Raw genomic sequence first — 22,574 nt, 5'->3', positions numbered from 1 at the left:
ACATTTTTTACCTACAAGTAAAGACCTTTAACCCCACCACCATCATCAACATCATGTATAACCATCATCATTTAATGGCATGGATCGGATAGTTTGATAGGAACTGGCAAGCTGGAGGGCCACAACAAGCTCCATGTGTATGTTTTGGCATGGTCTCTGCCGCTGGGAGCCCTTCCTAACACCAACTACTTTAGAGAGTGTACTCAGCGTATTTTATGTGGCGGTAGCATGGAAACTTCCTACATGGCAGTGTCACATGTGCCATCACGTGGCACCAGCACAAGTGGAGTTAGTTGCCAATGGGTTCTTAGTTGAGAGAGGGAGTGGAGTTGAGGGATATGGCTGTGAGCCTGGCAAGAGTTTAGTGTATGACAGAGACAGAGATAGTTGTCTTACTATAGAGGTGGTAGCTGGCTACCTCAGTCAGCCAGGCAAGGAGAAGCAAGGTGGGACAAAGTTAAGGAAAAATAAAATTATTAACTAAGAACAACCAATGATCTCAGTCATCACCAACAGACTTAAAGGCTCTCTTATTGAGTTTTGTGTAACTACAAGAATTGCATCGATTCTGAAATCTGCTGTATTGGGAAGAGCAAGGATTGTAAGAAAGGTCCTTGATATCTAAGGAAACTGGTTGTGACCAGTTATCAAGAACATTGATTCTGAATGTAAAACATTCATGCACAATGTGAATCATTATCATCATCATTGTTTAATATCTGCTCTCTATGCTGGCATGGATTTGATGGTTTGACTGAAAACTGGCAAGCCAGAAGGCTGCACCAGGCTCCAATCTGATCTAATAATATTTCTACAGCTGGATGCCCTTCCTAATGCCAATCACTGTGAGAGTGTAGTGGGTGCTTTTTATGTGCCACCAGTATGGGAGCCAGTTTGACAACACTAGCATCAACCATGCTCAAATGGTGCTTGTTATGCACCACCAGCACAGGTGCCTGTCAGGTAGTTCTGGTATCAGCCACAACATCAATTTCACTTCACTCGACATGTCTTCTCAAGTGTGGCATGTTGCCCAACACTTGAAGGGTACACTTAAATGAGCTGGTTATGTGACACTGGCTTAGGCCACTGCTATGATCACTTGGCTTGCCAGGTCTTCTTAAGCAGAGCATATCTCCAAAGGTCTTGGTTATTTGTCATTGCCTCTGTGTGGCCCAACATTTGAAGGTTGTGCTTCACCACTTCATCCCAGGTCTTTCTGAATCTACCTCTTCACAGGTTCCTTCCACTGTTAGGGTGTGACACTTCAAACATTGAAGGTGTTGAAGATGTGATCCCATGAGACTCAGGAATGGGGGACAGCAACAGTATGCATCTGAAAAGAAAGCTTGCATAATAAAATAAGAAGAGAAAATAATACTATTAACCTATAAAGTTCCATAAAAAAACTCATTCAAATACATTTTTGAGAAAACTGCAAAAACTTCAGCATTCTTTCAAGATTAATAATCGATGAAGGTTTGATACTCTACAGACATTCATAAATATGACACCTGGTGATATTCAGAGAGTAAAACTATTGAAATGAATTCTAGATTTAGATTAAAATAATAAAATGTACAAACGCAAAATAGCATTTCTGTAATGGTTCTTTTTGTGAGCTGATGTAGAAATAAATTATGAAGATGATTGTGATGATGTGGTGAAAATATGTTTGTTTCTTTTGCAGGAGATATGCGAAAAAATACTTTCACGACTTTAAGGTTAGTTGATATGATTTATTTACTATGCAGTATATTGGCAGATTGATTTGAGCATCAGGTAGAAGGCTTTGTGGTATTTGTCTTGGTTGTCTATATTCTGAGTTCAAATACCAATGAAGTTAATCTACCTTTCACTTTAGGAATTTGATAATAATAGTAGCAGTCCTGATTGGATGCCTTGTGGTATCTCATCCTGCTCTTTCCTTTCTCACAGCTATGCTTGTAGTGACACTGCTGTAAAGTTGTATTAGCCTTTGTCTTTTCCTTAGATAACATTGTGCTGTAGACAGAGGGGGGCTTCAATGTACATGCAATAGCTGGTCTTCTACACAGTTTCCATCTACCAAATTTTATTCACAACGAATTGGTCAAACAATTACTAAGGTAGAAAACACTTGCCCAAGGTGCTGTGCAATGGGATTGAATCAGGAATCATGTGGTTTCAAATTGAATGTCTTACCCACACACCCACTGCCACATCCATTAAAATACAGCCATCCACTTTCACACCTACAAGGCAGACACAAGCATTGATATGCATTTATTTTGCAATCATGTGGTTCCAGAACCTATCTCAATACTCAACCCCTAACCTGGGGTCAAACCAAATGTTGTGTATGAAATTTGGCAGCAGCAAGCTCTTCGAAAGCTCTTTTGCATGGACTTTACTTGTTCTTTGGTGTTAAATTTTATCTCTTTTCCATTCTAATACCACCAGCTGTTCCTATGCATTCAGTGGAATTCCTTCTGTAGTAAGCATTCACTTGAGGTATATAGTCTGATGATACCAAACAAGTGATGGTTTCATCCTCCCTTTTTCCAACCAGTGATGGAGGCCCTGCAAAAGTATCCTTATATGGTTTAGTCATTCTTTTGGGATAATAGGTCTACTGGATTAGGGCTGACTTAAGGCTAAACAATAACAACAGTGCTAAAAAGAACTGATTTGTTAATAAATCTTAGCATATTTTAATTATAAACTGCCAAAGTATATACACCTGCACAAATGCTATGGTTGCAAGAATAAAATATTGAATTACATGTTTAGGTCATAGGATCAAATCCAGTGCAGGTGGTGTTTTTTTCTTTTTTATTTAGAATTTGCCCTTCCTCTACTTCAATTCATGTCAATGTTGGGATTGATCTAGCAAGTAATCTCTTCACGTTGTCTAATATTAAGCCACAACCTAGCTACAGGTAAGACTTGTAACAGTGTATTGGCTTGGCAATGATTCATAAACATTTTTTTCAAATTCAAAAATGCATGCAGAAATAAGATACATTCGCAAAATATGTTATGTTTTTGAAAGAGAATTTTTTGCTCTACAAAATAGTGTGTTTTGATTTTTTAATTTTATTGAGTTTTATGTATTTTCAGATCATTAAAATGACACCATTTGCTTTCTGCATTTAATCAAGGTGTTAAGCTCACCAAAGCTGCTTGCAAGATTTGTGCTATGCATGGAGAAGAAGCAATACCTCAAAGTACTGCCCACCGTTGGTTTACGTGCTTCAAAAATGGGAATTTTGAGATCAAGGACGGATCACGCACCAGTCAACCAACTGAGTTTGATGAAGAGTGGTTGAATGAACATCTCCACAAAAATCCACATCAAATGACCAGAGAATTGGCAGATTGGATCGAGTATGATAAAAAAACTGTGCTGAACAACCTTCCGTCAATGGAAAATTGAACTTAATTGGTTGACCAGTGTGTGTGATTTGTCCATGAGATAAAAATTTGTATTTTTGAGGAATAGAAACCAACAGCAAGGGGTACTTTGAGACATTTCTCCTCATCCATACACAGCACAAATCTCACATGCAGCTTTGGTGGGCTTAACATCTTGATTAAAGGCAAATGGTGTTGAAAATGCTCAGTTTTGTCCATTTGTTATTCCATTTTAATGATCTGAAAATACATAAAAACAAAAAAATCCATAAAAGTTCTCTTCCAAATAACACATAAAATTTAGCCAATGCATTTTATTTCTGCATGCATTATTAAATTTGAAAAACAATGCACATGAATTATTCCTCAGCCTGATAACTTGTTAACATAACAGTTATGCCGTGAATGTAGTGGTGGCAATAGCTGTAGTGGTAGTAATGGTGGTGGTGGTGGGAATGGTGATCATGGTGGTGCCAGTAGTAGCAGCAACAGCAGCAACATCCAATCTACAAGTCCTCATTTGCACTCATGTGGAGATAAACATGACATGCAGTTTGGGTTTTATCCATATACAATCACATAATCAAAACCCCAAATCTACAAGATAATGCATGACTAATTCAGAACAATGTGGATAAATATGAATTACATTTCACTGAATAATCTGTTAAAGGGTTAAAAATAAAGCTGCAAAAACCTTCAACATTCTATCATCTATGAAGGTTTTTCTAAAGACTTATAATTCATTTAAGAAATAAGGTAAATGGTATCATTAGCCTACCTGTGACATCACAGTATGTAACAAGGTGCAGTTTCATCTAAGTCACCTTTTCTTTCTGATGTGTTTCTAACTAGAGATGTCATGACTGAGATTTCTCTTGTTTTCTACCAAAATATTTAAAAGATTGGTTCTTGGGTGACCTTATTGGTAATTCCCTCACCTTCATGCATTTGGACCAAATCAGCAGTTCCTCTCCACCGGTTATTTTTTACCTTCAGATATTCAGGTTGAACATCATACACTGAAATTCTTACAAGTCTGAGGCAGGTATACTAAAATGTCCCAAAAACTAACTTGCCTCATCTGACAAACCTCTAAAAAATATAAAAGTTTTGTCTTTCTAGTAGATCATTGTCTGAAGTCGAGGAACTTAATATAAGCTGATGTCATTTCAAAGATGATAGTTGATAACAGTTTAGTTGCTATAATTAAGCAAATGAAATGATTATATGCAACCTTTTGTGAGGGCCTTTTTCTATTAAGAAATAGAAATTATATTTATTCTTTTCTCCAAACTTATTTTGCTTCTCTACTTTGTTTTGGAATTCTAAACCTCTTTCAAATATTGGTAATTTGGTACAGCATTAAGAGGAAGAGACTTGACGGTATACAAGATTTTGATATACTAGTTTAATGTTTGCAATTTCTGAAATAAAATGCAAGTGAGTTCAGTGTAGCATCCCATTCATTCAAGCTTGTTAAAGCAACAAAAAGTTGTTGAATTTGTGGAGGTAGAAGTACCCACTGCAGCATTGATATTGAAACTAATGAAAGAGAAAGTCTTTGTTTCTTCTATTGGATTCGTATTTAATTATATTATTTTTGTTATTGTTGTTTAAACTTTTGGCATTCATAGTCCTCTGTCAAATATACTGACTATTTATTCACATTGTTTTGATTTAATCATGTACTATCTTGTAGCTTTAAGGCTTTGAGTGGTGTGATTATTTCTTTTTAGAATGACATTGTAGGGTAGGTGTGAGAAGTCAGATGTGGTTGGTGTGAATATAAAACAGGTAGAATACTTGGGTTGGATATAGGCTGAATTCCAGGTCACTTAAGTTAAAATTTTAAGTAGTAAACCACATCCCTTTACTAGTTGAGTTCTGTGGGCAAAGAACTAGACTCCTACAAAATGTGTGATCTTGTGCATTGTTTAGAAATTATTACTTTAATTTTCCTACAGTACAAAGTTGGTTGAAACTATATGTTCTGGAATTATTCCAATGTTCCTGAAATATCTGAAATTTGATGTTGCTGTGGATGTAGAGAAGCAAAACAACCAATTGCTTCAGGAAGTGAGGCAATATCCAGTTTGATTGAAGAGTCAATTAAATCATTTATTTTATTATAAAGTCTAAACACAGCTTTCCTTTTGAATATTTACAGGCTTACAGACCTCTCTTGACTGATCTGGACAGTGAAGATATTGACAAAGACAGAGCTAAGTAAATATTTATATTACATTTTGTTTAAATTGGATTTTTTCTTTATTGAAATGAGGAGATTGTTTTGTATAAATGTGATCACAATATAATGATATATAAAAAATTTAAGGTGGTGAGTTGATAGAATCGTTAGCACAACAGGCATAATGCTTAGTGGCATTTTGGTCTGTCTTTACATTTTGAGTTCAAATTCTGTTATTGACATTTGGAAGGGTATTCAGCTGTAAAAACCAAGCCAAAAATGACCTCACCTGTGCTTGGCCACATGAAATGCATTAAGTCCACTCTGCTGAGTGGTTAGTGTTAGGAAATGCATCCAGCTGTAAAAATTCTGCCAAAATAGTCATAGAAGTCTGATGCAAACGTCTGTCTGGATGGTTCCTAGTGAACCATCCTACCCATACCAGCATGGAAGGCAATAATGTTGATGTTAAATAATGATGCACTATGCTTACCTCTCACTCCCCAATCCTATCCTCACAACCCTGTTTCCTCACATCATTGCTGTCCAGTAGCCCTGCCTTCTGTATACCCTCTACCTCTATCTTTTTTTTTTTTTACTTGACTGAACAGGCATAGCTGTGTGGTAAGAAACTTGCTTCTCAACCACATGGTTTCTTTGGACTGACCAAAGCTTTGCAAGTGAATATTGTAGACAAAACCTGAAAGAAGCCAGTCGTATGTATATATTGATGCGTGTGTGTGATTATATCTGTGTTTGTCCCATCACCATCACTTGACGAGAGATGTTGGTGTGTTTACATCCCCATAACCTAGTGGTTCAGCATGAGGAATAACACATATACAAAGCAAGGAATTCCTAGTCCAAACATTTGTTTCCTTCAGTTTTCTCTCCATTTTTTCAAAATTGGGATTATCACCCCAGACCGCCATTGTTTTGGTGTCCTTCTAGAAGTCCAACCAGAGAATACCTTCTCTTTTTTATATTCTTAACATCTCAGGTGAAATTTCATCCACTTCATCTGTCTTGCGACATTTGATTGCTTTAATCACGTCTATGACTTCAGAGTCTGTGAGGTTAGCCTTTGGCCCTAGATGCACCACATGTCAACCAGAAGATCTTATCCTGATCAGATTGAGAAGATCCTTAATGTATTCTCTTCTATACCTGAAATTTCTTCTCTAGTTCCGATAGTGAATCAGCCATAAGAACAAGGTCATCCGTATAGAAGAGTTCTCAAGGGCAGCCATACTTAAATTCATCTGTTATGGCCTGGTGCATTATAATAAATAAGGGGGACATGAGAACTGATCCTTTGTGAACTCCTGCCTGTACACTAAATTCATTGCTATACTCGTTGTCGACCTTCACCTTACTGACAGCATCTCTGTACATGGCTTGTACAGCTCTCATCAATCCCTAGCTTCCACATAGAGCATCTGATAAAGGAGTTGGGAACCATGTCAAAGACTTGTCTCTAAATCAGCAAAAGCTAAGTACAGAGGTTTATTCTTGGCTAACTGCTTCACCTGCTGTTGCCTTACCAGAAAGATAGCATCAGTGGTGCTTCTCCTTGGTATGAAAGCAAACTACTTCTCATCCAGATTAACTGTCTTCTTAATTACTTGAGCTATAACCCTCTCTGTAACTTTCATTACTTGCTCCAGCAATTTGATACTTCAGTAATTATTTTTGCCTAAGGCATTACATTTACCTTTGTAATAGTTGACTGTCATGCTGTTACACCAGTCTTTGTGTATGGTTCCTTCATAGCCAACCTAATTAACTATACAGGTGATTAGGCCATATATTTTAAAGATTTCATTAGTGATCCCTGATGGGCTGGATATTTCCCTGTCTTCATGTCCTTCAAAGCTTTATCTACCAAGACACTATCTATTCAGAAATCTGGTCCCTCTGTTTGGTCCACATTAGATAGACTCTTCTTTTCTCATGCATTCTCTACATTTAGCAGCCTTTCATAATGGCTATTCCAAGCCTCCTTCTTTGCAGAATCGTTAAAATGCAAGAGAACCCTTATTCATGCAAACACAGTTCTCTCTTACAGTATCACCATTTTCTCTGACACACTGTTTTGCAATCTGAAACCCCTTGAGCCTCTGGTCATCATGCTACAGACCATTTTTGAACTTCTTTTTTTCTGCCTCCTAGCCTCTCTTCTATCTGTCTCACATGGTTCTCTGTTACTACCAGTTTTCCAGTATCTTTTGGGCCCATTTATTTGCTCTAATGGTCCTGTACACTTCCCTGTTCCACCACCATATCACCTTAGGTCTGAGGTGGGTGGTTGTACCATCCATTAAGTTGTCACATGGGAATTTTCAGTTCTCTTCTAAGTTACATGTTAGTATCTCATGAAATACTTCAGTGAATATGTCTCCAAGTCTCTGACTATTCTGAGACTTCTTAAGCTTCCAGACTGCTTTGCTTCTTGGCATCATTCTAACCCTAGGCCTGAGGTCTCTTATGACTAGCTTATGTTGTGGGGTACACTTTTCACTTGGGAAGGACTTTGCATTTATAGTGAGCCACCTTTTCCATGTAGTCGATCTAATTTATGTCACTACCAGAATTGTAAGTGAACAGGTGACTGGCTGGTTTGCTGAAGTTAGTATTACAGATCATAAGGTCATTTGCATCACAGAACTCCAGCAGTCTAGTTCTGTCCTCATTGTGAGATCCAACTCGTTTGTCTCCATGTACCCCATGGAAGCCACACAGATGCTGCACAACATGTCCATTAAAATTTCAAGTCCTTCTCTACTACATAGTTCTAGGTTCAGTCCTACTACATGGTACCCTAGACAAATATCTTCTGCAATGCTATCAAAGTCTTCTGAGCAGATTTATTAGGCAGAAACTGAAAGAAGCCAGTCATATAAAGACTATATAAAGATATATATATAGAACGGGTAAGTTTATGAAAATAAACAAAAGATGAAGGCAGGTGGAGTACAAACAAACAAATGTATTAATATAGCGCTCAGGAATAGAAATAGAAAAAGTCTTTTACGTTTCAAGCCTACGCTCTTCGACAGAAAGATACACAGAAAAAAACAAGAAGTGTAGAAGTTGACGATCTATCATGGCGTCCTGACTTCGGACACAATGATTAACCGTTTGGCAATCGGATTACTCTGGCAAATGTAAAGCTTCTTTATTCACATCATTTTGAATTGATCATGATTTATCTTGGAGCTTTGAGAATTTCGTGAGATGATTGTTTATTTGTAAAATGAGATTGTAGGGTAGGTGTGAGAAGCCAGATCTGGCTATTTTGAACATAAGGCCGGTGGAACATTTGGGCCGGATATAACCCTTTTAAATGCCAAAGAGTTTAAATAGCTACAGCTGGTCAGTGAAAATGGTTTTTACCTCTCAATTGCTATACCTTATGTTCTGACAAAAGAAAAAACCCCATTTAATCTCTTTTCTTCTTTGCCAATCCAAAAGTCATGCCTAGATTGATGATGTAGCCAGATTCTATTGTCAGGAATATGACTAAAGTGAATCCTAAGGACCAGTCTTCAGAGACAATCATCTTTGGGAATACGTTGTTATGATGTACAACAACAGTCAAAGTCAATAGACTCTACATGCTGCAAGTTTATCTTTGGTGTTTAATTGATTATATTTAACAAGGAGACAAATTGTTATGCATTTCGAAATGAGCAAGCAAATGCCCCAAGTGTTATTCTACACCTCAGACCTGTTGAGGGTGTGATCCTCTTATGATTTCTATGTAGCTTTGGTTCATTAATCTGTATGGTGTCCATTTACACCACAAAGACCACTACAATATAAACTCCAGTCTGACCTCATTCTTGATTACTCTAACACTCTACAGAACTAAACAGGTCCACAGTAACATGTTTTGTTCATTTCTTTGTTTCTTTAGCTGTTTGTTTTGTAAATGAGAAAGGCTGTATTTTTAATTTGAGAACTAGCATTATGACCCAGCAACACTGGGTCATCGTGCTAATTTTGTGCTAAATCTCTTTCTTTGTTTTTAGAAATTACGTTCACCTTTCCATTGCATATGTTTTTTAACACATTTGACTGAACCTCTGCAGATTCTGAACCCACCCAGAGGTGCAGATGCACTGGGTAATTAATCATCGCAAATTTGGTGGCTTTGTTGAAGATAAAGAGGGAGCATGTTAAAAAGTCGATAAAGACCACCATGAAAGCAAACCTTTACCAACAAAATGAAATGAATAATCAGTGCTGACGAGGGTTTTCAAATTTTCTAGCAAGTGGAAAAATGTGACTGGAAATTTATTAGCATCTCAATTTTCACTCGTATCTCAAAACACAAAAGCATGAAATTTTGCTTAAGAAAATCTTTGTATCTTAGGTCATTCATACCTCAAGTTAGGGCTAAAAAGAAAGACTGCAGTGAATTTAAGTGCGGAAACCTGCAAGGAATAGTTTTATTGAGTTTCCACTGATTGATTGGCAATTTTGGTAAACTCAAATCAAATTAAGATTTCTTGCACCAAAAGGATCACCCTGATAACCCTATGCCCCTGCTGTGTGGGTAGCAAATGATTCAATCTTAGGCTGAATGCAAAGAAATAAATGTTTTTTATGAAAATTCCTTGGGGGATCAACTTACCCATTTTCCATTTTTAATCCTACTTGAATAAAACATCCTCAGCTCTCGCTGGATAACTTAAATCAATCGGAAGTATAAAAGTAAAGCCCTTCCTAAATAGATTCATTGAATAGGCTCCAACTCTTTTATGGCATACTTAAGGAATGATAGCATATCAGGTATATTTGGTCTTTCATGAAAATCCCTCTCTCTTGTCATTCACTTGGTCTAACTCATTAATTATTCCCTGCATTTCTCAAATGAAAAAAGCATGCGCGTTTGAAAGCCAAAACATATGATAACATGTCTTCACAAAGCACAAAAATGCACTGAGTTTTACAGACTGTCTGCAAATGCACATACGCATTTAACTGTCAAGGGTAAAATTATCTCCGTCCAATCAAAAAACAGCTGGCCATCTATTGGTGTATCTAGCTGTACACATGCACTGCGTACAAATTTCTATGTTTTAGCAATTTTGAATGGACATGCCCATAACTTGTGGGTATAAGGGGTTGATTTATCGATTTTTTTAAATGGCTTTATGGGGTGACTGGGGAAATGAAAAGATATTCACGACCACCCTCAGACAGTTTTGAAAGCCCATAGGAAATGCGAGCCTTTTACAAGAAAAACTGTGGGTTTGTATAATGGACACACAGACACACAAATACACAAACATTTTGCCATTTATAGATATAGAGATAATGTTTCTTAAATATGCAAATGTTTGAGATGAGTTATTGCAGATGTGATTATAAATTTTTCAGATTATTAACTTCATCTTTTGAGATGAAAATGTTTTTTTTATGCATCTCCATCTGCATTGTTTCATTTGGAACATTAAAACTGCATTTATACCATGCCATGCATTTATGGAGTGCCTTGTACATGAAAAACTGCAAGGTTCTAAAGGTTGGGATGGAAGAATATTGAAAAGCCTTAATGATAGAATAAACATTTTAATACATATGGAGTGAGAAATGAATTAATATAATGCTATAGAATGAAGATTTCGTAATTCCAAAGTGGGAAACTCATGAGAATCAAAGAATCAAGACATATACGTCTTACCAATAATGGAATTAGTAAGGCCAGTAGTGACATCAGTTCAATATTTCTGTGTTTGCTATGGTGGTGAGCTGGTAGAATCGTTACTATGCCAGGCAAAGTGCTTAGCGGCATTTTGTCCATCTTCACGTTCTGAGTTTATATCTCACCAAGGTCACCTTTGGCCTTCCTTCTTTTCAGGGTTGATAAAATAAGTACCAGTTGACATTGCAGGTCTTGTGCCAAAATTTGAAACCAATATTTGTAAATCTCTTATTATAAAAGGCAGATTTTATCTGCCTCCCTTTGTCACTTATAGAAATCTACAATATAGGATTTCTTCAATTACAATTTACCTAGCATTTTTAAGAGTAGAATGCATCGGGTCATGCCAGGTCCAGTTTTTAAAATTTAAACTCCAATTAAGCAAAATTTACAGAAAACTCACATTCTGGTGTGTATGTCAAATGCTTTTCTTAGTCTGGGTTACAGCACACGCAAACGCACACACACAGTGTGCAACGAATAAAATGAAACTAATTCACTGTGAGTGTGTTGACAGGTAGACAAAAGAATGCGATGGCGATGGGGATGGCGATGTAATATTTGTTTCCGTCTATCACGCTGATAGATACATGAGTAAAATGTATGGCAAGCTAAGAGATAAGAGTGAGTGAAAATGTTCTTGGAAGAGAGTAAATACTGAGAGTGATTTGAGGAAGACTTTACATTAAATAACCGTAGTGGCTTGTATATATATATATATATACATACATAAGACAGTAAGGTGTGATTTGAGGGAGATTTGGCTGCTATTTCTACCATGTCTAGCTGCCATGTAGGGGTCTCCCTCATAGGCTCATACATACATATATACATAGATAAGACAGTAAGGTGTGATTTGGGGGAAATTTGGCTGCTATTTCTACCAGGTGTAGCTACCATGTAGAGGTCCCCCTCATTGGCTCATATATATATACATACATAAGACAGTAAGGTGTGATTTGAGGGAGATTTGGCTGCTGTTTCTACCAGGTCTGTTAGGCCTTCTCATGTAAACTCAAGCTTTCTCATGCCTTGAACATAAGACCAAAGCAGAGAATGTATTCTTTTATTCTTCTGCTTTTTCCAGCCATTGGTCTGTGGCCATGCTGGGGCAATGCCTTGAAGAATTGTAGTTTAATGAATCAACTCCAGTTTTATTTTTGTAAGCATTGTACTTATTCTATCTGTTTCCTTTGTCAAACCACTAGGTGACAGGGATGTAAACAAACCAATATTCGTTGTCAAGCAGTGGTGGAGGACAATCACAAGCACAGACACGCACACACACACACATACATGCATACACATATACACACATACATACATACATACATATATATATATGTGTGTATATATATATTGCAGCGTGGAAGGTGTTTGTAAGCCATTTAAGAAACACACAAAAACCGTTAGATTCACTTCAACATTTAAATTTAATTTGCCAAAATATTTTCCTCACTTTGAGACCGCGACCTGTTCACTGACAAAAATATCGTGCTAACAGGTCGCGGTCTCAAAGCGACGAAAATATTTTGGCAAATTAAATTTAAATGTTGAAGTGAATCTAACGGTTTTTGTGTGTTTCTTAAATGGCTTATAAACACCTTCAACGCTGCAACTGTTTTCGTTCCAGCACACGATCTCAGATCAAGTCACTTGCTATGCAAGTACATCTCTGTAACTATATATATATTTATATATATATATATATGTATATTGGTAAAAACAGTAAGATAACAAAAGAAAGAAAGAGACCTCAATATTATGTAAATAGAGGAAATCTTTATATATAAAAGTGAGGTTGTGTGTCTGTCTCCTACGATTTAGATTCCTAACTACTCCCACATTTTGCGGTGCAGTTTAACCAAAACCGGGTATCTTATAGTCGTGATTCATATCGAGACCGTCTGGGTATTAGCGCGCGTCTACGATGAGTCTACGATTTAAAAAAAAATTTACCATCAATTTTTCCCATTTTTAATCCATTTTTGACATATATAAGGGAAGTAACTCTCTAAAATTTATTATTAAATCTCAGAACGTAAAAAGCTACAGTAACACCCCTCCCCCTTTGTGGTTAGCCATATTGAGATGGCTATTATACTTTACATCTCTAAAAATGCTTATATAATTATTTCCCTTACAAACCCGAGCAACGCCGGGCGATACTGCTAGTATTTGCTAAAATATTAATGATATGGAACCATGCATTAAGCCAGGAATAAAACTAGTAATATGGTTCAGAAATGGAAGTAATTGAAATGAAGTCCAAATGTAGGTTCCAATATTAAGAGAGAATTCATGTCTCAAGATGAAGTTGTACAAAAAGTTATAATCTTATGATGTTTTTCCTTGTCTAGAGACATAAAAATGATGATGATCATGATGTTGATGATGATAGTCATTACGTGTGTTCCTTTCTTTTGCAGATTTATCGCAAAAAAACATTTTGGAGAGAGCAAGGTTAGTTCTTATTTATTTTGTACGAGGCAGCATATTGAGTTTGTGTAGCTGTTGGAAATAAGTTAGTAGATCCTCAGTTAATGTAAGTTGAAACAGTTAAGCATCCTAACCACAGACTTGTTATGTTTCATATGTTTAACTCATCCAGCCAGAGCCCTTAACAGTCATTTTTAGATTTAGCATTGTTTTGCTTTTAAGGTGAATTGTTGTGGGTATTCCTTTTTTAAAATAGTTAGGGTAACAACACCAGCACCTCCACCCCCAGTAGCAGCAACGGCAGCATTAGCACCAGCAGAAGCATTGATTGTGATTTTTGTGGCTATTGCTGTTACTATTACAGTTATTGTTGTTTAGCTCCAATTGTTTTTCTATGGGAATCTAAAGACCAAAGTAACTCATTAAATCCTTACAATGTAAAAACATCTATGTGAACGAATTCTGCCAAACCCATGAAAGCTATAAAATGTGAATATTAAAACTATGATATTGATGATGATTTCCAATCTACAGTTTGTTATTTTCATTCATATAGACATAAGATGACCAGCTGTTTGTTTTTGATCAAAGTCCATTGTTTTATCAGAAAATTGGCTACAGGCTTTACATGCCACCCAGTTTCACATCACCATCTGCTTCTTGGGTGCCTTTTGTATGAATTCTTTCACCTTCATGCATTTGGACTAAATTTCCTCGCCATCCATTTGTTTTTTTCTACAAATGTTGAGGTCAAGCAACAACCAGCTCTATGAAATGGAAATGGAAACTAACCTGCCTTTCCAGAAAAATTTATTTAAAACAATTTTAAAGTGGAAGGGGTAGACCAGAGGAAGATGTAGGATAAAGTGGTGAGAGAATATTCGGATGTTGGGTCTTACAAAGGGGATGATGTGGTCTGGGGCTCCTGGTGGTTTACTGTGCTTAATAAGACATGTCAAGCTAAGTAGAAGTGTGGCCGGCCTTGCATACAGGCATGCCCATTGCATCCTTCTCTAGCTCAACATTCGTAATCTTGGAGGCTCATGGGTGCTGTAGCCACATAAAATCCACCCAGTCAAATGCCATGTATACACACCCATGCTGGTTATGCATAAAATCATCCAGTACACTCGGTAAAGTGGTTGGCAATAGGAAGGGCATCAAGCTATAGAAATAATACAAAAGTAGACATGGAGCCTAGTCAGCTCCTGTCAGACAGTCCAACCCATGCCAGCATGGAAAACAGACATTGAATGATGATGATAGTTGACAAAGATGTAGCTGAGCAGATCAAATGACAGCATAACACCTTTCTTGAATTTCTGGATTCAAAATTCTGCTGAGGTCAATATAGCTTTCTATCTTTTCATAAGACAAGAAATAATATTTCAGGGGATAGGCAGAGGTAGAGTTTGTGGTTGGTAGGAGAAATACCCATTCCTCCCTTCAAATGTAAAGTAATGGACTTACCACGCAGCCACACCTTTTAGTTTTTTGCAAGATTTAAGGGAGATTTTGTTGCTATCTTTTGGTGACTACATAGAATCTTTTTTTAAGAAAGGAATATCAAAATCAGTTGACAGTGCAAGAAGAAATGCCTTGTAGTATTATGCTACATCCCTTTAATGTATCATTTCTCAAGTTAGGCAACATCCTCCATCAGTCAATGATTTCAGCTCTTTACTGGAATTTAGCATATATAGAGAAAAAGATTCAGTTGTTTTTTTTCTGTAGTGTTTCTGTGAGTCAGGTAATGTTTTGCTTCATTGAAGAGTCAAAACCAGTCCAAAATAGAATTATTAATATCAAATCATTGCTTATATTATAAAATTACCACAAATGCTTTTATTGTAACCTTTTTTAGGAGTATAAAGATTTTGAAAAGGAAGTGAACCGTTATCCAAAAGCATTTGATAGCATAAAAGCCAAGTAAGTGATTGTATAATATTCTGCTTAAGTTTGATTTTGACTTTGAATTATGAGGAGACTGTGATGTATAAATATGATAACGATATAAGGAAATATAAATGTAAGAAATAATAAGAGAAGCCATGACATTGTTGATATGAGACAACATGAAATATCTATGTTCAGTATTTCAATATCAGTAAGTCCTGGTTGCGCAACTTTTCATACACTATTTTTGTTTGTATGTATTTAACTGCAAGACAAAAGGCTCAAACCTATTCCATACACCTACAGAACAGAGACAGGGGAGAACAGAATAAAGAGGGAATTTTCAGTTCAAGATCATGTCTTTCCCCAGTTCACATTGAAATAAATTGAACAAGAAATATTTTAAACTCTGATTAAAATTAAAATTCCCCTTTCCTGGTGCCATGTAAGATGTATCTCTGCTGATGCCACTTCAAAAGCACCCAGTGCACTCTGTAAAGTGGATGGCATTACGAAGTGCATTCAGCCATAAAAACGTCACCAAAGCAGAGGACTGGAATCTGTTGCAGCTCCCCACCTTGCCAGTTCCAGTCAAACAGTCCAACCTATGCTAGCATGAAATACAAATGTTTAATGATGATGATGATGACCTCAAACTTTGGATAAAATCATCTGCCAATCTTGATTGCCTTTTGATGAAAGTGTCTCATTTCTATGAAGCTGAAATTGAAAACAAGTCTGAAATTTTAATACAAATAACAAATAATGTATAAGAAATTATGTCTTTCAAATCTTCTGCACTACAAAGTCATGTAAAGATTATATTACATATAATAGTCCTGTTTAAATCTGCAAGATCTATCAGTTAAAATGATTGTCATCTCAACCTGGTCTGTCTTCATTTTGCCCTGATTCAATTATAAAAAGTAAAACAGGACCTTGTTTTGACTTACAAGTAAAGACTTTGTTTGTGTAATCAGTTTCATCATTACCATCATCATCATCATTTAATAGCATGGACTGGATGGTTTGACAGGAACTGGCAAGCTGGAGGGCCACAGCAGTCTCCATTTGTATGTTTTGGCATGGTCTCTGCTGCTGGAAGCCCTTCCTAACACCAACTATTTACAGAGTGTACTCAGCGTATTTTATGTGGTAGTCGCATGGGAACTTCCTACATGGCACTGCCATATGTGCTGTCACGTGGCACCAGCGCAAGTGGGGTTGCTAATGGGTTCCTAGTTGAGTGAAGGAGTGGAATCGAGGGATATGGCTGGCAAGAGTTTAGTGTATGATAGAGAGACAGAGGTAGTTGTCATACTATAGAGGAGGTAGTTGGCTACCTCAATCAGCCAGGTAAGGAGAAGCAAGGTGGGACAAAGTTAAAGAAAAATAAAATTATTAACTAAGAACAACCAATAATCTCAGTCATCACCAACAGACTTAAAGGCTCTCTTATTGAGTTTTGTGTAACTACAAGAATTGCATCAATTCTGAAATCTGCTGTATTAGAAAGAGCAAGGATTGTAAGAAAGGTCCTTGATATCTAAGGAAACTGGTTGTGACCAGTTATCAAGAACATTGATTCTGAATGTAAAACATTCATGTGCACTGTGACTGATAATAAAAATAAAAAGAAGAGTGGTTGTGTGGAGGCGCAGGAGTGGCTGTGTGGTAAATAGCTTGCTAACCAATCACATGGTTCAGGGTTCAGTCCCACTGCGTGGCATCTTGGGCAAGTGTCTTCTGCTATAGCCCCGGGCCGACCAATGCCCTGTTGTATGTATGTATATATATATATATATATATATATATATATATATATATATATATTATATTGAATTAGAGACAGAACCACTATTATGCAAATCAAACAAAGAAAGACTTAAGCCAATACATAAATAATTTATATAAATTAAAATTTAACAATTGTAAATAACTACTACGATCGTTTCGTGTCAGCACATCTTTGAGACATTCTTCAGGTGGTTTCAAAACCTAAAATATAATCAATATTTTTAAGATATAAATATCTATATAATCTAAATAAAAATTTTCTTATAATAAACTCTATTATTGAATATGATTATATCGAAATCGACTATAATGTTAAATATTAACTTTAATTTATAAGGTAGAAAATCCATATGCTAATATCCATTTTAGTCTATATCTACTTATATAGATATTTGAATTATCAATGAAAATATATATAATCAAGATCTAAAATAAACTCTATAAACGATTGTATATAATGAAAACCTAATATATTTAATTTGTCATATTTAAAGATGAAATAGCTAATTTCAAAAAACAATAAATATATATACACACATGCTCATGCACATATATACATGTATGTATATAAATACATACACAAACTCACTCACACATATATACATCTATACACACACATAAACATATAGACACAGATATATTTATAATGCAGCCCCACACTTCCACACATTACCCATGCATACCCACACACACACACATACAATCACTCATTCATAAACATTTACTCTCAGCAAGACACTAACACAGAGGAGAAATAACATCCAGTAGCCGCAGATACTCAACCACATACTTATAGAATTATTTCATTCTTAGTAAAATAGTATTAAATACTATATACTATATATATGTAATAAACATATATAAATACGTAAACAAACACACACATATATCTATACATACACAAATTTAGTAAAATAGTATTAAATACTATATACTATATGTATGTAATAAACATATATAAATACGTAAACAAACACACACACACATATATATCTATACATACACAAACACATATAGACACGGACATGTCTTAAATGCAGCCCCACACCTCCACACACCAACCATGCACACTCACACACACACATACAATCACTCATACATAAACGTATGCACACTGCAATACACTAACACAGAGGAGAAACAACATCCAGTAGCCACAGATACTCAGCCACATACTTATAGGAATATTCCTTACTTAGTAATATAGTATTAAAAAATACTATAAGTACTAATCGAATTATGAATGGGAATATTATCTAATATAAATTATGCTATTATATTAGACATTGCCTAAACCATCTTAAGTCGAAACCTATCTATTTATCAAAATTTATCTAAATATTTAATAACTAATAACATAGAAAAATACGATAAATAGATCATTACATAAACAGCAAGATTAACATAAGGAGAATATTATTACTCATAAGGCTAATACAATATTAAAAATTAACAATTTGGAGATCATAAAAATACTTACCTTCTTGGCGAGTTTTAAACTATGAACTAAATTTGAATCACAAACATCTTAAACAGCGTTTAAGAAATTACGTTATAAACAGAAAATAGAATAAATTTTTGATAAATTCTTTGCGCGTGAGGAACCAACGTTATTTAAAGATTATGAATGGAATATTATATGTTTATCATTGTAAAAAGAATGAATTCACAAAAGAATAAAATCTCTCTATACTATAATATTCATTAATAAAACAATCATGATAAACGAAACCCAACACAAAAACAAATCTAATGATCAAAAACCACCCATTACCAAATACACAAAAACAAACCTATATAGCAATCCCCCCACATATCATAAATCCCCCCCCCCCATCACAATCCAAACTAGTACTCATAACAAATACATCCATACCAATCAAAAATTCACAGTACAACCACACACACGTACACACAAATATACAAGAAAACATCCAAACATATACATGCATACACACACACACACACATACACGCACAAACACGCATATACACACATACACAACCCCATACATACACCCATACATACACATACACACACACACACTCACATACATTCACACACACATACACACACATATGTACACACACCCACACCCATATACACACTCATACATACATATACGTTAATGAATGAGTGATTGTACGCGTGTGCGCGCGAGCATGCATAAGTAATGTGCAGAAGTATAGGACGCATTACAAACATATCCGTGTCCACATGTACATGTGTATGCACAGACACACATATTTGTGTGTGGATCCGTGCACGCACTTAGATATGTTTATATACAATCATATTTATTAATGGCTATGATGGGTGAAACTTGATACAGGGTGAATTGGATGAATGGGAGATACTTGTTGTTGAATGTATAGGGGTGGATTAGTGTGGTTGTCCCCCTACATATTGTGAATGTTTCCAATACCCTTGTATCATAGTTTGGGATTGGTGTTCATGGCAGATCTATCAATGCTATATAAGTAGATATAGACTAAAATGGATATTAGCATATGGATTTTCTACCTTATAAATTAAAGTTAATATTTAACATTATAGTCGATTTCGATATAATCATATTTAATAATAGAGTTTATTATAAGTAAATTTTTATTTAGATTATATAGATATTTATATCTTAAAAATATTGATTATATTTTAGGTTTTGAAACCACCTGAAGAATGTCTCAAAGATGTGCTGACACGAAACGATCGTAGTGGTTATTTACAATTGTTAAATTTTAATTTATATAAATTATTTTATGTATTGGCTTAAGTCTTTCTTTGTTTGATTTGCATAATAGTGGTTTTGTCTCTAATTTAATATAATATAATATTTTACTATAAAATTGGATTCAATCTTAAATCTGATTTTCCCTGTAAATTTGGATTTATTCCCTAATATTTATTATTATATATATATATATCCTCATCAAGAAATTTGATGAGAGGGAGGAGGAGCTACAGACGTCGGACATAGAAGGTAGCTGGAAATTCCTACGGGACAGCTTGCTGAGTGCCACAGACCAAGTCTGTGGATGGTGCAAAGTTCCTTCCAGACCTAGAGTTACGTGGTGGTGGAATAGTGCAGTAGACAAAGCCATTAGTTCTAAGAAACAGGCCTGGAGAGCCTGGAGGGATGGGGGTAGCAGGGAACCGTACCAAGTAGCCAAAAGGGAGGCTGGGCGGCAGGTATACATAGCCAAAGATATAGCAGAAAAGAAGAAGTTTGCCAATGTCCAGCGACGTGAGGACCAAAGAACTGAGGTATTTCGTATTGCTAGACAGTGTGTGAGAGAAAATAGTGATGTTACAGGAGAGAAATGTGTCCGCATGGATGATGGGGCACTTGCCTTTAATGTTGGTGAAAAGAAAGAAGCTTGGAGAAGCCATTATGAAAGACTGCTGAATGTGGAGAATGAATGGGAGGAGGAGAGCCTGCCAAATGTTGACCCAGTAGAGGGACCAGCTATCCGAATAGACGGCTCCCTAGTAGATAAAGTAATTAAGGATATGAAACCGGGTAAAGCCCCCGGCCCATCAGGAATCACTGCTGAGATGCTTAAAACAGCTGGTTATGTGGGCTATGGCCTAGTTACCCGTATTGTTAACCAGGTAGTTCACAATGGAGTCATACCCAATGACTGGCGTAGCAGCACCATAGTCAACTGCTACAAGGGTAAGGGTGATGCTCTAGATAGAAATAACTACAGGGGTATTAAACTGTTGGATCAGGTGATGAAGGTCACAGAGAGGGTCATAACCCATCTCATTAGGGAGAGAATTTGCTTAGATGAGATGCAGTTCGGGTTTGTGCCAGGTAGAAGCACCACTGATGCTATATTCCTGGTCCGACAACTGCAGGAGAAGTACCTAGCTAAAGATAAACCCCTCTACATAGCTTTTGTGGACTTGGAGAAAGCCTTTGACAGGGTTCCCCGATCCCTTATCTGGTGGTCGATGTGGAAATTGTTGATTGACGAATAGCTAATAAGGGCTGTACAGGCTCTATACAGAGAGGCTGTCAGCAAGGTTAGGATTGGCAACGAATATAGTGAAGAATTCCGGGTAGAAGTAGGTATACATCAGGCTCAGCCCTCAGTCCCCTTTTTATCATAGTCCTCCAGGCAATAACAGAGGAATTCAAAACAGGTTGCCCCTGGGAGCTCCTCTATGCTGATGACCTGGCCCTCATAGCAGAATCACTACCGGAACTAAAAAAGAAATTTCGGATGTGGAAATAAGGGTTAGAATCTAAGGGCCTTAGAGTAAATGTAGCGAAGACCAAAGTTATAGTATGCAGAAAGGCGAACTCAGCACACCCCCCATCGGGCAGGTGGCCCTGCTCGAGCTGTAGGAAAGGTGTAGGTAGAAACTCCATAAGATGCACCCAGTGTAAGCTATGGACACATAAGAGGTGCAGCAACATCAAAGGGAAATTAACTGATAAGATAGCTTTCATGTGCGGCAGATGCACAGGGACAATAGACACCACAGACACTCAAAAAACAGATTCCATCACACTCCAGGGGGATAAACTAGAAGTAGTTGATAGTTTCCGCTACCTGGGTGACCAAGTTAGTAGTGGGGGTGGATGCTCAGAGAATGTCACCACTAGAATACAAATAGCCTGGGCAAAGTTTAGAAAGCTCCTACCCCTACTGGCGACAAAGGGTCTCTCGCTCAGAGTGAAAGGTAGATTGTATGATGCATGTGTGCGAACTGCCATGCTTCATGGCAGTGAAACATGGGCCGTGACTGCAGAGGACATGCGTAGACTTGAAAGAAATGAAGCTAGCATGATCTGCTGGATGTGTAATGTCAGTGTGAATGCACGACAGAGTGTAAGCACCCTGAGAGAAATGCTAGGCATAAGAAGCATCAGATGCGGTGTGCAAGAGCGACGCTTGCGATGGTATGGTCATGTACTGCGGATGGATGAGGAGAGATGTGTGAAGAAGTGCCACTCCCGAACAGTTGAAGGAATCAGGGGGAGAGGTAGACCCAGGAAGACATGGGATGAGGTAGTCAAGCATGACCTCAGAGCGTTGGGCCTCACTGAGGCAATGGCAAAGAACCGAGACCTCTGGAGATGTGCTGTGACTACTAAGACCCGGGATGCTCCCGGCACCAGTTCCACATACC

General features: G+C 36.8%; 1 protein-coding gene across 1 annotated transcript in view; it reads left to right on the top strand.

The window, feature by feature from the left end:
- Positions 1–22,574, top strand: part of LOC115212235 — a 323,796-nt gene that overhangs the window by 135,892 nt on the left and 165,330 nt on the right. Inside the window, exons 42-43 of the mRNA XM_036502985.1 lie at positions 1,691–1,724; positions 5,567–5,625. Of these exons, the coding sequence (XP_036358878.1) occupies positions 1,691–1,724; positions 5,567–5,625 (93 nt within the window). The remainder of the gene's footprint in view (positions 1–1,690; positions 1,725–5,566; positions 5,626–22,574) is intronic.

The sequence above is a fragment of the Octopus sinensis genome, linkage group LG5, assembly GCF_006345805.1.
Source record: "Octopus sinensis linkage group LG5, ASM634580v1, whole genome shotgun sequence".
NCBI lineage: Eukaryota > Metazoa > Mollusca > Cephalopoda > Octopoda > Octopodidae > Octopus > Octopus sinensis.
Note: the sequence above shows the minus strand (reverse complement) of the source record. Positions and strands in the feature narration are given on the sequence as shown.